A 19334-nucleotide genomic window follows, 5' to 3' on the forward strand; every position below is an offset into this window, starting at 1 on the left:
ATAGCAATACTTACAATGCAGGTTGGAGGAATCACCCAAATTTTTCATGGGGAGGCCAAGGAAATCAAAAACCAGCACCCCCTCTAGGCTTTCAGCAACCACCATACCAACAGGAGAAAAAGCCGAACCTTGAGGAGATGCTAACCAAATTCATCTTGGTGTCAGAGACTCATTTTTAGAATACCGAGATGGCACTCAAAAATCAACAAGCATCAATCCAAGGGATCGAAACTCAAATTGGACAGCTCGCCAAGTTGATTTCCGAACGACCATAAGGTAGCCTGCCAAACAACACTGAATCTAACCCAAGGGAGCAACTCAGCGCAATTGCCATTCATGATGAGGAAGGGTTAGTGGCAAAACCAAGGTCAGAATCGATGGTAAGCGAAGGTAAGAATGAGGTAGGCCAAAACGAACAAAATTCTGTAAGTACAGAATATAAACCTTGTGTGCCATACCCCAATGCGACAAGGAAAGACTACTCAGACGAGCAGTTTGGTAAATTCCTTAAACTTTTAAAGAAACTACATATTAACCTACCGTTTATTGAAGCACTTTCGCAGATGCCGAACGCAGTCAAATTTTTAAAGGAGCTTCTAGAAAATAAACGAAAGTTAGATGAAAGGTCGTATGTGGAGCTGAACGCGGTTTGCTCAACCATTCTTCAGAATAAACTACCCAACAAACTAAAAGATCTAGTGAGTTTTACGATTCCTTGTTTAATTGATAGTTTAGATGTTAATAATACGTTGGCTGATCTAGGGGCTAGTATCAATGTTATGCCTTACAAATTGTTTAAGCAACTAGGTCTAGGGAAACCTAAACAAACTAGGATGAGCATTCAATTAGCAGATGAAACTGTCAGATTTCCTAGGGGTATCATTGAAGACATACTCGTTAAAATTGACAAATTTATATTCCCAGTTGATTTTGTTGTTTGAGGACAGTAATGTTCCTTTAATTTTGGGAAGACCCTTTTTAGCAACTGCTAGAACAATTATTGACGTTGGTACAGGTGAATTCACACTTCGTGTAGGAGACGAAACAATCAACCTTCAAGCTCGCAACCCGAACAACACATCAAAAATTGAAGGTGATTGTACAAATTGTTCTACTAAGACTGATCATACAATGCAACCTATTTTTCAAGAAATAAGTTCGAAGGACACACATGAGCCATGTTAAATCTACAACAAAGAATCTACCCATGAAGAGCGAAGGTTACGAATCGAGGAGTTAGATGAATGGCTGACATTTAAACAGAGAAAAAACGATAAACCAAAACTACACCAGAACGAGCTCAATGCCTCACCATATCAACTTAAGGTGTGAGATAAAGTTTCATAAGATGCCGCAGATCCTCATATTGGCACTGCCAAACCGAATGAAGCAATTCCTCTTGCGGTACTTAGCATTTTCCCATTGGTACAGTTAAGGTAAGTCATCCCAAATTTGGCACTTTTAAGGTAAACAATACCCGCCTAAAACCTTATTTTGATGGGATTCATAGCAGGAATGAGAAGTATAAACTCCTCGAACCACCATGATCGCACACCAGAGAGGTAAGTCGAGCTTAGACTATAAATAAACGCTTCTTGGGAGGAACCCGAGCACTAACAATATTAATTTCTTTTGAATTTTGGTTTTAACATCTAACATACTAACCGACTCATGGAATGCAGGCTTTCTAAAGCACACAAGGCCAGTCACACAAGCGTGCCTTAGGTCGTGTGAAAACAGGGCGCAATTTTCCCCAACACGGGATGCGATAAGTCACCACGGTCGTGCGTTAGGACCATGGGCGGATCTGCCAAAACAACATGGGCGTGCGACATGTCCGTGTTGTAGAACCGTGGTTGAACCTGAGAAAATAGAACAGGCATTTGCCACGCCCATGTCTAGAACCCATGGTCGAACTTGTCAGATTAACACGGGCGTGGGCCTACATACACGGGCGTGGAAGAAGCGAACGAAGACAGACATGGCCGTGCGACCGAACACGGGCGTGGGCCAAATGTCAGATGCACCCAAATTCAAAATTCGCGAATCACACGGGAAAAAATTGGGGAACACGGGCGTGTCCTCTGGCCTTGTGTCCCAAAATCTATAAATACCTTTCACTATTCATCATCTCCCTCACCCAAAATCCCTAACCCTGGCCGCTTCAGATTCACACGGCCTCCTGCCACGCCTGTGCGCCACCTTCAGCCACATTTTCGATGCCTAAGCTCCTCCCTCTTGCGTTTGTTTACTCCTTTATCTCAATCTTCTTCAATTATTTTGCTTCTTTTATGATTTCTATGCTCAATTTGACTATTTTACGTACACATTCATAGTTAGAATAGTAGATAAATTTATGCTTTTAAGTTTTGTTTTGGTAAATTTTTTTTATTTTCTTAGTCAGTATATTAGGCTACATTCATTCATTGTTTCTATGAGTTTCATCCTATTAACCCCACATAAATTCATTCTTTAGATATCTCCATTACTTATTATCATAGGGTTATTTGGCACATTTATTTTTGTTGTTATAGTATAGGTTAATATCTAAGCCCCATGGAAACTATTCACATTCCACTTCAATTTCCATTACTGGTACATTATGTCTACCTCACGTGGCAAGAAGACTACTGTCTCCTCTTCGAAAAAATAGAAAGGGGCGTCATCCTCGGGACCTACCGCAGAAATTCGCCACCCCTTCCTCCAATTTCCACCAGGCAATCAGGAGGAACTATTTTCGATTCTACGGGCTCGACCTTGGAACTGGGCCGCTGTATAGACTGGACCGCGCTAGAACAAGTCCAACTTGCTGATGCAATTTGGGCCCTCCTCACCACCAATCCTTGGGGACTTTTCTTCGAGATTGTCGAGCTGACATATCTCGAGCTCACGATGGAATTTTGCTCAACATTTCATCTTCAGACCGTGATGACCTGTTTTAATGATCCGGGAATGGTCCAATTTTGCCTCGGTAGTCTAGTCCGCCAGTTGAGCATTCTAGAGTTCAGTACTGCATTGGGCCTTTACACAAAAGAGTTCATGGAGAAGAATGAGCTCCACACTCTCAATCGCCACATACATCATTCTCCTTCACAGTGCTGGAACACCCTCGCCCCTGGCTTTTCCTCCTACAATCCTAGCCGTTCTAAGGCATCGGCTCTCCCTCCATCTTTGAGGTACCTACACGCCATTTTAGCTCATACGATAACAGGAAGGCAAGAGAGCACTGGCATCGTCAACACTCACGATGCCTATTTTCTATAGTGTATGTCGCACGGGCACATCTTCGACCTTGCCTATTTCATTGCCCTCGCCATTCAACATCAGACGGAGCGGCATAGGAAGGGGGTCATCTCCATTGGGCCTTATATGACGCGGTTGGCTCGGCACTTCGGGCTCCTCAACACAACAGCCCAATCATCCTCCCTCACTCTCATGGGCTAGATGTCCCCACAGGGCATCTCGAGCATGCTTAGTATGAGGATGATCGAGAAGAGCCGAGGAACCCACCCTCCTCAGTATCGCCTAGCCCAATCCACCGAGGAGGAAGATCCCGAGGAAATTATTGATGATGTCCCTCTATGTAATGAGGACCCACCGTCTCAGCCACCACCACCCTCTCGTCTAGTTCATGCGGCGGCTTCATACGCTGACATCTTTGATCGCTTTACCCGATTCGAGCAACAGTGTTTCAACGCTTCGATAACATTGATGCTACTCTACAGTAGATTTGTCAGCACTTCCATATCTCATCGCCACCTCCGCCTCACGAACCATCTAGCGATAAAGATGTTTAAAAAAAAATTTCTTTATTATTTTATGTTTTTACTTTTATTTTATTTTAAGGCTACTTTTTATTTTTCTTTCACCTTATTTTTATTAGGTTTTATAATTATTACTTTACAATTTTTAATTTCAGCTAATTCATTATGAGTACTTAGTCTTCCTTATATATTTCCTAAAAGAGTTCCTGATTCTATCACAATTATAAAGAGCTCCAAAGCTCGCTATTCCTCAGGAACTTGAAACTCCACTGGGAAAGGTTCTCCACGACTACAATGTCCTGCTCGACCACGACTATAGCCAACTTGAGATATAATATTCTTTTGGCACAGCATTTGTGAAACCCAACCTCTACCACCACCGGAGTATCCTCCTCCACTCTTACACCAATTATTCTCCAAAACACCAATTCAAAGAGTTCATTCATCATTCAGGAAGTTTCACTTCTCTCTCTATCTTATGATTCTAAATCTATCTTTTTCAATATATCTACATTTGTACATTGAGGGCAATGTACATTTTAAGTGTGGGGGGTCTTTTATATCATCATTAGAAATCCTTGAATTTTGTCTTATTCTCATGTGATCTTCTAATGCCATGATTAGAATAGATTTTGATTAATTTATGATTTTTATTGATATGTCTTGAATTAAAACATAGGCATTTATGCATTGATTGTTTAAACTTTAAGACATTAGGGAATCAAGCATGATAAGTTGATTTTTGAATAATTAAAAACTTTTAGGTTGTTTTTCCCAAGTTTAGGTATTATCTTGAGTTGAAATTCACAAGTTTAAACATCAAATAGCCATAGTTTTTGTGAGATTTTGAGCATTTAGAGCATCTATCATTTCTTTCATGCTCACTTTTATTGTTACTTTGAGTGCGTCAATATTGAATTGTTATTCTAGAACTTGCTTGATTATGCATGTCAAGACCACACCATTTGAGTTGATATGTCAAAATGATAAAGGCACTTAGGTTTAACCCACTCACTCCACAAAAGCCTACCTTCATAATTAACCCTTAGTGAACCCCTTTGAGCCTAACACGTCATTAATTGATTTACCCTCAATATTAACCCATAAACCATTATTGTTGAAATCCCCTAATTTGATCCCTATTTTTGTCGAGATTTAATTTTAACTAATTGCTTAGCTATGTTTTGCTCTTCTATGTAGCTGACTTGTTCTTAAAAAAAAATCATACTTACATATTAGTAGTAATTCGGTATTGTTGAGCCGTAGTATCTAAATTCCATCTTCTGAGAAGGAGCTCACTTGTACTCAATTGATGTTTAATTACTTTTTCTAGTTAGACAATTTTTCAATTCAATCTTGATTCTAACCTTTTCTTTCAGCTTGTGACCACACCCCCTAACTGAAGCCACGTTAAAACTCTTTAAAGACCTTTTGATTGATGTTCATCTCAATATATAGTGGTGGAGATTTGATTTTCATGTAAGCCTATGGTAATGAATTTTCATTATTGACTATTGAGTGCTTCATTTATTGTCCTTAAGCACCTCGAGTGATTTGAGTGAATCTTTAGTGAGGATGTGAAACTCTGTGATATTTTGAATCAAAGGTAATTACTTAGATGAGGGGAGACACCTATGTTTTCATAATAAAATGCTCAACTTGGAATGTTTGAAACTTTAATATTCTTTCAGTTGAATTTTCAATGTATGATTACCTATGGATTATTTTGAGATATTATCGATAAAAATTATAAGTTGAGAAGAATTTATTTTGATTATGAGTTGAGGATTTTGCTTGAGGACAAGCAAATGCTTAAGTATGGGGTATTTGATAAACCGTAATTTATACATATTTCTATTCCATGCTTAGCATATTTTATGGATGATTTTTCCTTAAAATTGGTGAATTCAATGTTCTTAAAGCCTTAATTTCATGTTTTATACTTAGGTGAGCATAGGAGAGTGAAAGGAACGAGAAACGGGACAAAAACGGAGAAAATGGGCCAATGTACAAAATCAACATGGCCTGGACTTCCTCACATGGGCAGACCAAACGACCGTGTCCCTTTGGCAAGGTCAAAGTACGATTTACACTGGTAGATCACACGCCTGTGCCCATTTAACAGCCTTGACCACGGCCTTAAGCAATCGCACACGGATGTGACACACGGGCATATCCCCGCCGAGCCCAAGTTTAGTCCAACTCAGAAAAGGCCAATTTTGAGGGCTCTTAGGCATTCCAAAGCCTATTCAAACACCTGAGGAGGCACTTAGAGAGGGGAGGCAGAGGAGGAAGCAAGGAATTGCCCAAGGAAAGCCGATCGATCCATCTCAGAAGCTAGATTCACCATCAAAACTGAAGATCTCCCTTCAAATTCCCTCAGGAGTTTTGGATTTTCTTATATTTTGTTATTTTTATTCTTTTGAGATGTTTTCTTTCATTAGTATGAACTAAAAACCCTAAATACCTAAGGGGAATAAAACCTAAGATGGATCTTGTTATTATTATCTGAATTGTATGATAAATATTTGACTTGTTCTTAATTATGTATTCTTAATTCTTGTTTTGATATTCCAGGATATTGATTCAAGTTAAGCTCTTATTCAGAGGAGGAATAGACCCTGTCTAAGAGTAAATTTGTCATAATTAAGCAGAGTTAGTTGCGCGCCTAGAGATAGGGTGACAAGATTTTGCCAGATTAGGGTGAAACCTAATAAGGGGATCCATAGATTGAGTTAATTAGAAAGAGATTTCAATTATTCAATCTAGGGTTAGACATTGTTAGTATCGAGAGAGATAATAATATAACTTAGGGATCTCTACGGAACAAGTTGAATGAATAAATCGTCCGATTCAGAGTCAAATAACAAGTGAAGTCTAGGTGGTTTTTCCTTAGGTATTGTCTAAATCAATCAAATTTTTCAAAAAGTATTTTCCCCAAATTTCTTTTCTGTGATTTCTTAGTTTAATTAATTAGTTAGATAAACAAAACCTTTTTATTTTTTAGGCTAGATAATAAAAAGAAAGTTGATACTAGTACTTTTAGTTCCTTTGGGTTCGATAATCCGGTCTTGCTAAAGTTATACTACTGTTCGATAGGTACACTTGCCTTCATCGTGATAATAGTTAGTTTCAAGAGCAATTCATTATAAATATTTAAAACCTATCACGAATATCACGTATCATCAACACACTATCATCTTGTTTAGCTTTGGTATATAGATACTTTTATTTTGTTCAATGGCATGCATAGGGCTATTGTTAATTTTGTAATATATGTCATTTGATTAGCCAATATGAAGGCTTGTAAGGTGTACATGTCCACATGCATATGGCAATAGGATTTGGCTCATTTTGTTATAAGGTACGACCTACATGGTTGTGCATATTTTTGTTCTAATGTTATTGAGATGAATGAACATGGCGTATCACAAGTACATACACATGTAACATGACAGAGTCATATGGGATGACTAAATCATAATTGGCAATAAGTTATAATAATGAGCCAATCTTGAATGTGTGATAAGACATAGACATTCTTGATACAAGAGAAATATAACCCTAGCATGTGTAAGACCGATGAAATGAGGTTTACATGCAATAAGGTTCATCGAGGTCATTTGAGAGTATAATTAGGCCTGGCCATATGTTATGGAAACCTATAAGTAAGAACATATGTTAGAGGGTGACCAAAGGCTTGGAAAATAGCCTAACATGGTCCACACGGGTAAACACACGGACCACCCCATGGGCGTGTGGCATAACTGTGTGTCTCCTGCACTTAAAATTTTAAGTCAGAATGCAAGATAGTAAACATACAAGTAGAGACACGAGCGTGTACCCCTAAATGCATACTAACGCCATAAACAGAATGCTCGAGTTTTTGGACACGGGCCTATACTTGGCCGTGTGAAACCTCTGTAGGTTCGAAGTAGAAAATAAATTCAATTAATTCCACACGGGTAGGGGACACAGACGTGTCCTAAAGCACACGGGCGTGTGAAACAGTAGCTCAAAATTTTTCTTAAATTTTTATCAGGTCCTCGGTTTAGTCCCAGATCAATTTCAATGTACGTTTGAGCCTCGTAAGCTCATAATAGAGACACCAAGATGCTATTGGATTGGTTTCAAATTGGAACGAAATTTTATAAATCGTATTTCCTGAAAATGTTCAAGTACATTCCTGGTAACGCCTCGTACCAGGTCCTAATCTCGGGTACTAGTAAGGGGTGTTACAGATACGAATGGAATTTTGTAGCCCGATTTTTGCATGTTTGTGAATGATTAAGTCCAGTAATGCCTCGTACCCTGTTCTGGAGTCGGACACGGGTAAGGAGTGTTACATTTAATGGTATCAGAGCTATGATTTAGTCAGTTCTCAGACTAACCTAGCACGTGTAAGAGTCTAGCTATACATGTCACAAATTGGTGATTGTATGATGTCTCCCGACGCGAATAAGAACTATCTTGTTTAGATAAAGGTACTCTCCAACCGAGCTACACCCGATCACGTAGATGGTGATATGAAAGTATTCAAATGAAGTGCAGTTATGAGGAGTTGAAACTGGGAAAGGTACGAACAAGAATTCGTGAAATGTATATGTACATATTTGTGATATGAGAAACATGAAATAGAATGTGTACATGGCGTAATGAGCTTATCTATGATTGATTTGTTCGAGTGAATGCATGTGTTTAGATAACTTACTAAAAATACAGGTAGAAAGAATGTTCATATATATTTATTTGAATGATTACGAATGGCAAGCTCGCATAACTTAAGTAAATGTGTTAAATTGTTTGGATAGATTTGTATGATTCTAATGACATGTATATGATGATATGCGAAATCAAAGTTTCGATTGTAGTGTATATTCATCCATTTTGTTGGCCCTTATATGATATGATGTGCTTGATATGTTTAATCAAGTGAATGTGACGAGAAAAATTATCCAGAATTCATAGAATGTGTGCATAAGTGAACTTGAGTAAATAAGATAATCGAAAAATTGTGAAATACAAATATGAACGATAATTTCCCTGAAATGAATGACATGATTGTGATGGTGTCGCTATGATGATGAAAGTTGTGTCATATGCATATGTATATGAGATTCGAGTTAGAGGCCCTACGACGTCACCCCCTTACTAGAGTGGTGTTTTGTAATGGAATTTCAGGAAATTCGCGCTGAATAAACTCACAAGTGTGAAACCAAAGAGTTTAGTGGGGGAATAACTATAAACATGATTAGAGGTTGAGAATGAGTTGATAAGTAAGCTAGAGCTAGAAAAGTATTACGTTGACATAAGGATTATTTGAGATATGCATTGCCACAGTTAGAGAAGAAATTTACTTTGGTAAATCGAATTACTCAGGTACGAGGTCGAGAAAATGTAATGATTGTGACTTTCTCAGAACTGATCTTCTTTAGTAAAAGGAATAATATGGGATTTATGATGACAGAAATAGTTGGAGAAATGATATTTGAAATATGAGATGTCTGAGTATGGTAATTATAGTGAACAGATGATGACTGCCTCTGTTGATATATTCTAAAAGATCATTATTCTCGGAAGTGTTATAGTAGCTATCTATCTTCTAATGAAATTCTTGTTATATGAGAATTCTATCTGATCTAAATGTCAGATGAAGGCATTGTCGGTCTGACCGGTTTATAATCTGTTTTGCTCTACTTCTCTCTGGTATTTTGTTATATTCTGTCTGCTGGGAACTTATGAGAAAATGCATATGATGCTATGATTCTGTTTCCTTTAATTGTTGTATTTGATTCTAGTGGTACGAAATGATGTTTTCTTTTGGACTTTTTCTCTCTGAGGAAATATCGAGGTCTTTCTTATTTTCTTAAGAGTTTATTTGGGTCTTCTGATATAGTATTATATCTCGAGATTTCTCTATCCTAGATTTCTTTACTTGGTTTTCTTGTTATCTTTGTTCCATAATTTGTCAATTATGACTCATGTTCAAATTGTGTTCTTTAGTTTGCGATAATCATGTCAAGTGTGACTATACTCCTGATTTGTTCATGGTAATGCGGTGATTTTAATATTTGGATTTCTCTAATTTTCGTGTAAGGATTTGACATCGGCAAATGTATAAGAGGTGAAATTTTGAATTTCAATTGGTATGATGGATCTCTTTTCTCCAATAAGTTAATCAAAGCTAATGTCTTCAATTGAGATATATTGGTTATTAGAGCTAATGCAAGTGAAATGGTCTTTGATTAGCATGATGTGAATTTCGAATGATTGTATGATAAAATTTTTGTCTTATGAAAGTCGAATGACTTATTCCATTGATTAGCAAAACTTGGACAGATGAGAATATTGTTAACCGAAGCATTTGAACTGGTCTAGTCTGCACTTGGGCAAAGACTTCTTAATTTTCAGTGATGCACTGTTGTATGAATTGTAATGTGTTTTAAGACAATAAGATAATGTGATAGCTTAGAGCTTTCGATGCTACAGAAAGATCTGGATTGTTAATGGGGTTAGAGCTGAGTGTCAGGTTTTACCGGAGCTATCTTCTCCAGTGCTGATATTAGAATAGAAATGAGAAAGGATTATTCTCGAGGCCATATTAGAATTATTCCCATCTTAGAAAGAGGAAAAATGTGATGTAGTTTATTGCTAGATGCTTGACGAGATTTGTGAATCATGCCGGTATGTACTAAATCCCCGCTCATCAAATTTATGAAATTTCGTGTCTACATGATTGTTGGATTTATTGGAATACTAGCCTCCACTAATCAGACTGAGATCTGGGTTATATATTATGATTTCTTGGGAAAGTTAAATGAGGCTTTGAAATTTAAAGGCAACTGAGAGTTGATTTGGTTATCAATCGGACTGTGTGAAATTATAGAGAGTGTAAGGCCAAGATGAACTGTCTAGTTTTATTATTCAAATTTGAAATGATTCAAGTATGTGCGTATATGTGACATGATGGCATAGATTGGACCATTGTGTATATGAACTCTCAGATGGAGGTTGAAATTCAGCCGAGGTAGGGTATAACAATGAACTGTTTATGACACTGATATGAGAAAGTAAAGAGATAAATATTAGAGGCACTGTTGAGTGAAAGTTCTTTAGCGATGATTATGGGAAATAGGAGTTTATGTGAATACCAAAACCACTTTTTCGGTAAGATTTTCGGGGACGAAAATCCCTAAGGGGGAGAATTGTAACAGCCTGATTTTGGGCCTAGTCAGAATAATGGTTTCGGAACCACTATTCTGAGGCCAGAGAAATTATTGTTATTTTATATGTTATAGCATGATTATATGAGTGCATGAAAATTTTGGTGAAATAATTTTAGTGATTGCTTGCTTAATTTTAAAAAAGTACCAAATTGCATAAAGTGCGAAAGTTTCGTTCTACTAGCTAAAGGTGTCAAATATCTATAGAACATTAAATTAGGGGTCTTTATTGAGTAAATAGACCACAAATATGTTAGTGGCAGGTCAATGAGTGGCTGGTCAATGAGACAAAAAATATTGTAGGGACAAAGTTAGGTGAAATGTTGGTGACTAATTTGACTAGTAATATAATAAAATAAAGAAATAAAGGAATCACCTTTCATCTATCTTCTTTCCTACCAAAAATACCATAAAAGAGGGGGTTTTGAAAGCTCAAAAATATCAACAACTTATATCCCTTACAAGTAAGTGATTTTGATGACCTTTCTTGATAATTTTTATACTTTTGGGACCCTTGTAGCATAACCTAGCTAATGAGGGGACTATTTTGCAAAATGGTTGAAATTATAGGGTTTTTACATGAGAGTATTCATGTTGTTTTCTGAATTTTTATGGAAGAAAATGAATCTTGGTTGTTAAATAAACAACTTTTGTGAAAAGATTTTCATGAAAACACTTAATAGGGACCATTTTGTAAAGTTTGTTAAATGGATGGGAATTGTGTGAAATAATTGGAATTTTGAGTTGCTACAAGAGTAATAAAGGTTGGGCTAGGCTTGGCTAATAAGGAAATTTGATAAAAATCGTTTTACGAGTCTACAGGCAAAATCGTATTTTTTGTGAAAGTCTAGGGGCAAAATGGTCATTTTGCCAAAGTATGAATTGTGGAACGCTTAATTTAATGTGATGATTAAATGATTAAATTTTATTATTTTAAATCAAAAAAATCTAGATTCGGGCTTAAATCAAGATGGTACGTGGTTTAGGACAAAAAAAGAATAATTAACCTTTTTGCATTCGAGATAAGTCCGTGTGACTAAATAAGCATATTATCCATGTTATTGTTAATATAATTGAAATCTATCTTGCTATGATTGTATTGAATTATATGTTGATGATATTGAGTATGAGAAAGTGATGGCAAATGTTAATAACATTTATGTAATGATTGGATACATTGGAAATTTGATAGAATATGATATTCCATTGAAACGAGTAAGATGTGCGTAAATATTACAACTTTATCGTTATTATGCATTTAATGATTGATTTTGCATAAAATGTTTGAATGTGGCTATGAGTAATGTATGATGAGATTAATACGGGAAACTCCCGGTTGAACCTAGGAATAAATTAAATATTCATGCATTGATGCTAGGGAGATATGAAAGCTAGTGTAAGACCATGTCTAGGACATGGCATCGGCCTCGAGATATGAGAGCTAGTGTAAGACCATGTGTGGGACATGGCATCGGCTTGACATGTGTCAGTGTAAGACCATGCCTGGGACATGGCATCAGCACCAATAGATGAGAGCTAGTGTAAGACCATGTTTGGGACATGGCATTGACCTCGATATACGAGAGTCAGTGTAAGACCATGTCTGGGACATGGCATCGACTTTGATGTGTGAGCCAGTGTAAGATCATATCCGGTGCATGATGTCAGCACCTTACCCTATGCTTGAGGCTTATTGAATATCTTGTAGTATTCTTAATGGTTTAACGTTAAATTTATGGTTTATGTCAGAATAAGAGAGGTTATGACCATGATGTGAGTGATACAGGTACTTACATGAAATTCATGAAATGCGTGCTCAATGGATGTTGTATGATTAATAAGGAATGAAAATGAGTAAGCTATGTTTATGATCATGTTGAAAGGGTACAGGTATGTACTAAAAATTCAAGAGTGATGAGCTCGATGTATATCGGACTTTTGGTAAGAATGTAAATGAGTAAGTCATACCTATGAGAATGACTTTGTGACGACCTTGTAAATATTAGGTCGATACCTATAGTGTATAATTATGTGGTAAATTTGATGGATGATTATGTGTGAGGCTTTTAGGTCGAATGAAATTGGGACATGGTATGTTTATCCCTTCACTTTGTGGCCTAATGAATATGAAAAGAGAAATTGATTGAAACGAAAGCCTATTTAAAGATAATTATGAAAGGGTAAAATTAGCATTGAAATAGTTTTGGACAGTAGCAACAGTCTGAATTTGAAAATCCACCAAAAATTGTGGAAATCGAATTAGAGGCTGAATAAAATATGAAATTAAAGTTTATTGAGTCTATTTTCATATAGAAGAAAATTTTTAAGCAAAAGAAGTTCATATTATGAGATATTTTAATTGTTGTGAGACAGAGTTAGAATGATTTTGAAATCCCCTAACTACTTTCAATGCATGTTTAGGGCTTTGTAGGCCCGTGTATAAGACATTATGCATGTGTATGAAAAGTTTTGATACGAATGAAATTTTGTAGCCTAGTTTTTGCATGTTTGTGAACGAGGAGATAATAAATAAAAGAAAACATCATCTGAATCCCGTACGAGGAGATAATTAATTTTTAGTGAAGAGGGGTTGGAACTATCAGACAGCGAAATAGGGGTGAATTTAAAGAATAAAATGTACTTATTGACTAGACAAAAAATTTTGAAAATTTTATGCTAATAAGATATATGAGTCTAGTTTCAGGAAAAATTAGCAGATATTAATTTGGAGTTCCATAGCTCTAGATATAAATAATTTAGTGATTGCAACTCAAGAAAACATCTTGACTTGAACATAAGCAAAAACGCAAATATTGTGGTATTACCTTGAGAAGCAAGTTGATAAATTGTTTATTAATTTCATACGGTCTTACTAAGCTATAAAGCTTACTCCCTTCCTTTCCTTTTCTTTAGTGTTGATAGGTTAGCTCGGCGTTGGAGTTCGTCGGAGGCAGCACCACACTATCAAACCATCACCTTTGGAACATTGATATGTATATGCTAAGCGCCTTCAAGTGAGTGGCATGTATAGAGACTTGTTTTTTTATTTTTATGATATGTGTGAACATGACTAGCCAAATGTATTGACCTACATTGAGTTATTTGTATATGGCCATGAAGGGTGGCTCATATTGATTATGGTCTGTGAACCTATCTATCTATGCTATGTTCTAATGCTTGTGATGTGATTATGCTTGTTGGCCATATATGGTTGGTGTTATGAAATATGTGCATGATGAATGTTTTATGACCAATCTAAATGGTCATGGTCATGAATTAAATGTGTAATATGGAAATAAAGATGTGAAGGATTAAGGGTAACTTAAAGGCTTGGAAAATAGCCTAAGTGTTAGCCACACGAACTGAGACACGGCCGTGTGTCTCAACCATGTGGGCGACACGACCTTAGCACATAGGCCTATGGTTTGGCCATGTGGTCCAAATTATTCGCTAACGTCATAGTCAGAGAGTTACACGGCCTGAGGACACAGGCGTGTCGAAGACACACGGGTGTGTCCCTGTGTCCACACCGGTGTGTGACCTTGTATCATGGAAAAATTTTCTAAGTTTTTCCAAAACTTTCTAAGGTTCTCGATTTAGTCCCTAACTACTTTCAATGCATGTTTAGGGCTTTGTAGGCCCGTGTATAAGACATTATGCATGTGTATGAAAAGTTTTGATACGAATGAAATTTTGTAGCCTAGTTTTTGCATGTTTGTGAACGATTAAGTCTGGTAATGCCTCGTACCCTGTTTCGACGTCAGACACGGGTAAGGGGTGTTACACCTAAAAAGTAATTTAGGATAAACGAGATTGAGAGATAAGTTTACCGAGTACCTCATTATTTATCTTGATAAAAAAGTGAGGCCGAGAGGTAAGCATGTATTGCTCGATTAGTTAATTAGTTAGAGGCCCAGAGGTAATAATTAGTTAATTAATAGCTAGCTCGGTAAAACTCGAGTTCTGAAGTTAATTAGGCTCACTGAAGTGAGTTAAGCTCTTGCTTGTTTTATTGGATTATTTTCGATTGTTAAATTGGTTGATTTTTAGTTTAATTAAAATTTAGGTTAATTAGATTAATTGATGTTTATTTAATTTTTGTAATATAATTTTAAATCGATACTATTTTGATTTATTAGTGTAGAGAATTAATTTTGGTTTAATCCAACCTCCCTTGGGTCCTCAAAATACATTTTGAAGTGTTTCGTTGTAACATTCTTCTATATTACAATATGATCCGTATACTTGTGGACACCGTTGTTTAATTAATTATCTATTTTGCTACAGTATTTCTAATCCAAACGTTCGTACGTTTGGCGGCAGTCGAGTTGTTAGCGTTGTTGCCGGGGATGTTTTGGCATTAGACTTGCATTATAATAATTTTATAATTTCAGTTCAGTTAATGTAATTAATGAATTAGGTTAAATATTTAAATTATGGTATAGTTTTTAGAGGTTGCTCACATGAGGTTTAAAGCTTTCAAAATAGTTATATAACAATCTAATATTTACAAAAATACTTAAATCATAGATTTTCATGCACTTCAACCCATTGTTTATTAAAAATGAGATGAATATTAACATGTTTAGAATAAAATATATAAGATATCCTTAAAAAGAAAATAATATAAACATAATTTGAAGCTTAATATACAATATTTGAGAAGTCACTTTTGAAAATGTTTGGCTTTTATTTAACTATTTTGAAATGTTTGATATCCATTTTAACATTTTTTTAAATGTTAGTCCCTTATATAACCATTTTGAAAGATTTGGTCTAATCACCATAGGTATTTAGCTTTGTTTAATTCATTTAATAAAAACCCAAACGACTTGCGCCGGTCAGGCTTCATTTAAACTGCATTACATAACAATTCGAAACCTATCCCAGTCCTTGTTTTACTTCACAATTACAGCTTGTGGTGCTCAATAGACGTCTTCCATACGACCTTCCACAACTATTGTCATACTTCCACAAAAAAATTGCAACAACTCATTCAATCAATTTGGACGCGTTGATATTTTTATAAGTTTGTCATGAAATTCTAAGCTTAAATTTGCCCGTATAGCCCATACTGTCCTCTACTGCATCAACAAAATCTATATACTTCAAGGGGCATTTTAAATAATTCCCAAATCAAAATTGCTTAGAATTTTCTCAGAGCCTGTTTTGGTTCATAAGTCTATAGATTCCCTATGTTGACTTGTCTTCAACCCTTGCAATAGTCATTTTGATTCACATAATTGCACATTGGTCTGAGTGAAAGAAACAAAATGAAAATTCAAGCAAGATACAGCAAATCAATGGAGGATAAACTCCATGAACCTTTAATTCTTCTCCTTTTTCTGGTCCTTTTCTCATCTTATCAACTACCCTCTTCAGCATACACTCTTCCAGACAAGTATTTCATCAACTGTGGATCAAACATCAACTTAAATATCACTTCTCGGACTTATGTTGGTGACATGAATCCTGGTCTTGTCTCCTTTACCAAACAGAACAGTTATTTCACTAACAACAAGCAGGCACTCAAAACATCCCCAGCTCTATATCGAACAGCAAGAATTTTCAGGCAGAAATCTTCATACGTGTTCAAAATCGACAGAAACGGTCCTTACCTGGTACGTCTTCATTTCTTCGGTTCGAAAAAACTCTGGGCTGCTGTTTTCGATGTTTTAGTTCCTGGTTTCCAGCTCTTGCATAATTTCAAACTCCAAAACAGTAGCAACAGTGCTGTCATAAAGGAATTTATTTTAAGCATTCCTGTAAGTGAATTTTCAATCGACTTTGTACCTCAAGGACCTTTCGCATTCGTAAATGCGATCGAGGTCTTTCCAGCTCCTCCGGGCTTCATTAATGATGAAGATAAAAATGGTTACAAAGGAATACTCTCTCAACCTTTACAAACAATTCATAGGATTAATGTTGGTGGCCCTTCCCTTACACGAAAAAATGACACTTTATTGAGAAAATGGCTTCCCGATGAGAGTTATCTGTATCATGAAGGCGCTGCAAAGGGGAGCCAAGTCCTACTAGTTAAACCTACTTATTTGGCCCCTTTTAACCAATTTATTGCACCAGATCTTGTATATATGACTGCCAAAGAGATGAATATAAGTACCACCAGTATGGTGTCAGAAAACTTCAACATAACATGGTCCTACAATGTAACTCCAAATGCCCAGCACTTGGTTCGGGTTCATTTCTGTGACATTGTTAGCTCTTCACAGAGTAAGATACGGTTTCTTCTCTATATAGGTAGCTACTTGAGCCAGGAAATCGATCCTTATAAAAGAATGGGGCGATTGGCAACTCCATTCTTCGTCGACTTTGTGGTTGATTCTGATGATTCAGGACTCATGAACATCTCCATAGGGCCTGATAGTAGTTCTTCGGTGAAAAATGCCTTTCTGAATGGGGTTGAGATAATGGAAATGATGAGAGAATCCGAGTTTGTTAAGCCCAAGCAGAAGTCTGTCTTTGTTATTGTCGGTCCGTTCCTTGGAGGTCTAGTTCTTGTCTGCATCTTCGGAGGTCTGTTGTTTATCAGATTGCGCTGCAGGAAGTCTGAGTCCGTTGGAACTTCGAAATGGCCATCATTCACTGCATATAAAGGAAGTGCGCCCAGTAATAAGATGTCTCAACAGTCATCACCGAGCAGAGAAGGCACCACCAATGCCTCACCTGTCCTTGATTTGTATCTGGGTTTGAAGATACCATTTTTCGAGATTCAATTAGCCACAAGCAACTTCGACACGAAGTTGCATATCGGTAAGGGTGGATTTGGTAATGTTTATCGAGGAACTCTTAGAACTGGTGTGAAAGTGGCTGTCAAACGAAGTGAGCCAGGGTCAAGTCAAGGCATCCCGGAATTTCAGATGGAGATCATGGTTTTATTCAAAATTCGCCATCGCCATCTTGTTTCCTTGATCGGATATTGTGACGAAGGGTTGGAGATGATACTGGTGTATGAGCTCATGGAGAAAGGAACCCTAAGGGAACACCTATATAACTCAAAACTGCCTTGCTTGTCTTGGAAGCAAAGGCTTGAAATATGCCTCGGTGCAGCAAGAGGAATTGACTACCTTCACAAAGGTGCAACTGGGGGTATCATTCATCGAGATGTCAAGTCAACAAACATCTTGCTTGATGAGAACCTTGTAGCCAAAGTAGCTGACTTTGGCCTTTCAAAATCAGGTCCTCCTGGTCATACCCATGTTAGCACGTTTGTTAAAGGAACTTTTGGTTATCTTGATCCAGAGTACTTCATGACACAGCAGCTGACACAAAAATCCGATGTTTTTTCATTCGGTGTGGTTCTTCTCGAGGTGCTATGTGCAAGGCCAGCTATCAATCCTACACTTCCAAGAGAGCAAGTGAACCTAGCCGAATGGGGAATGTTTTGCAAGAAGAAAGGACTGCTCGACCAGATTGTTGATCCATCAGTAAAAGCTCAGATCAACCCCAACTCATTAAGAAAATTTGTGGAGATAGCTGAGAAATGTCTGCAAGAATATGGTGCTGATAGGCCTAGCTTGAGTGATGTGGCATGGGACTTGGAGTATGCTTTACAGCTTCAGCAAACTGCAATTGTTGGAGAGCCATACGACAGCACCACTGGGGCTTCGAGCTTGTTATGGTCGTCCATTATCCGGTGTTTACCGTCAGTTACTTCTGAATTCTATAGTGATGAAATGGCCATTTTAGGGGAGGCTGAAATTGGCACTGTTTTCTTATCCTAGAGATTTCTATTGAACTTCTAGACTTTGTTTATAATCTTATGATGGTCATATGCCTTAGAATGCCTAATTTACCATTTTTACTCATTGATCTTACCTTACCAAAGAGCAATAAGAGAAGTCTTTTGGATGAAAGAGTTAACTTGCATCGCAAGACAATTTTCGGGCTTTAGGGAGAACTTCGGCCGTTTCTTTCAGGTTGCAGATAGCTGGGAAAGCTATGGACTGCATCCAGGATAAACATCCCTAGCAGACACTTATCAGTCTTCTTCAGAAAAAAAGAATCTCAAAACCCGAAAAACCGAAAATAGGTATTTAGTCAAAACAAGAGTGTTATTGCAGGGCTTATGTTTATACTTGATCACTCCATTGAAGATTTAATCTGATTCATTATGCTTTACTTCATTTTGCAATGAACAAATGCTAGCATGAAGCTCTGATATTTGTTTGTAATTTACCGAAAAGATAAGAAACATAGGCTACTTTGAAGTTGCCAAGAACAAGCCAAAAAGACATGAAAAATGGTGTTTGCAACCTTATAGATTACTCTATTATTATTTCTCTTTTAACAATGAAAAATACATCCCTAAAAAAGCCCTAAGAAATCC

At 36.9% G+C, this 19334-nt stretch overlaps 1 protein-coding gene across 1 annotated transcript; it reads left to right on the forward strand.

Annotated features, from left to right (window-relative positions):
• The first annotated feature begins 16149 nt into the window (after positions 1 to 16149).
• LOC107935275 (probable receptor-like protein kinase At5g24010) lies at positions 16150 to 18796 on the forward strand. Its single transcript, XM_016867855.2, has one exon. The coding sequence runs from the start codon at positions 16261 to 16263 to the stop codon at positions 18727 to 18729; it is 2469 nt and encodes an 822-aa protein (XP_016723344.1). The 5' UTR covers positions 16150 to 16260; the 3' UTR covers positions 18730 to 18796.
• Positions 18797 to 19334: the final 538 nt, after the last annotated feature.

Source organism: Gossypium hirsutum, chromosome A12 (genome assembly GCF_007990345.1).
Source record: "Gossypium hirsutum isolate 1008001.06 chromosome A12, Gossypium_hirsutum_v2.1, whole genome shotgun sequence".
Classification (NCBI taxonomy): domain Eukaryota; kingdom Viridiplantae; phylum Streptophyta; class Magnoliopsida; order Malvales; family Malvaceae; genus Gossypium; species Gossypium hirsutum.

Bases quoted from the DNA above. Each gene is read 5' to 3' on its own strand.
- LOC107935275 (XM_016867855.2), top strand. From the start codon at position 16,261: ATGAAAATTCAAGCAAGATACAGCAAATCAATGGAGGATAAACTCCAT.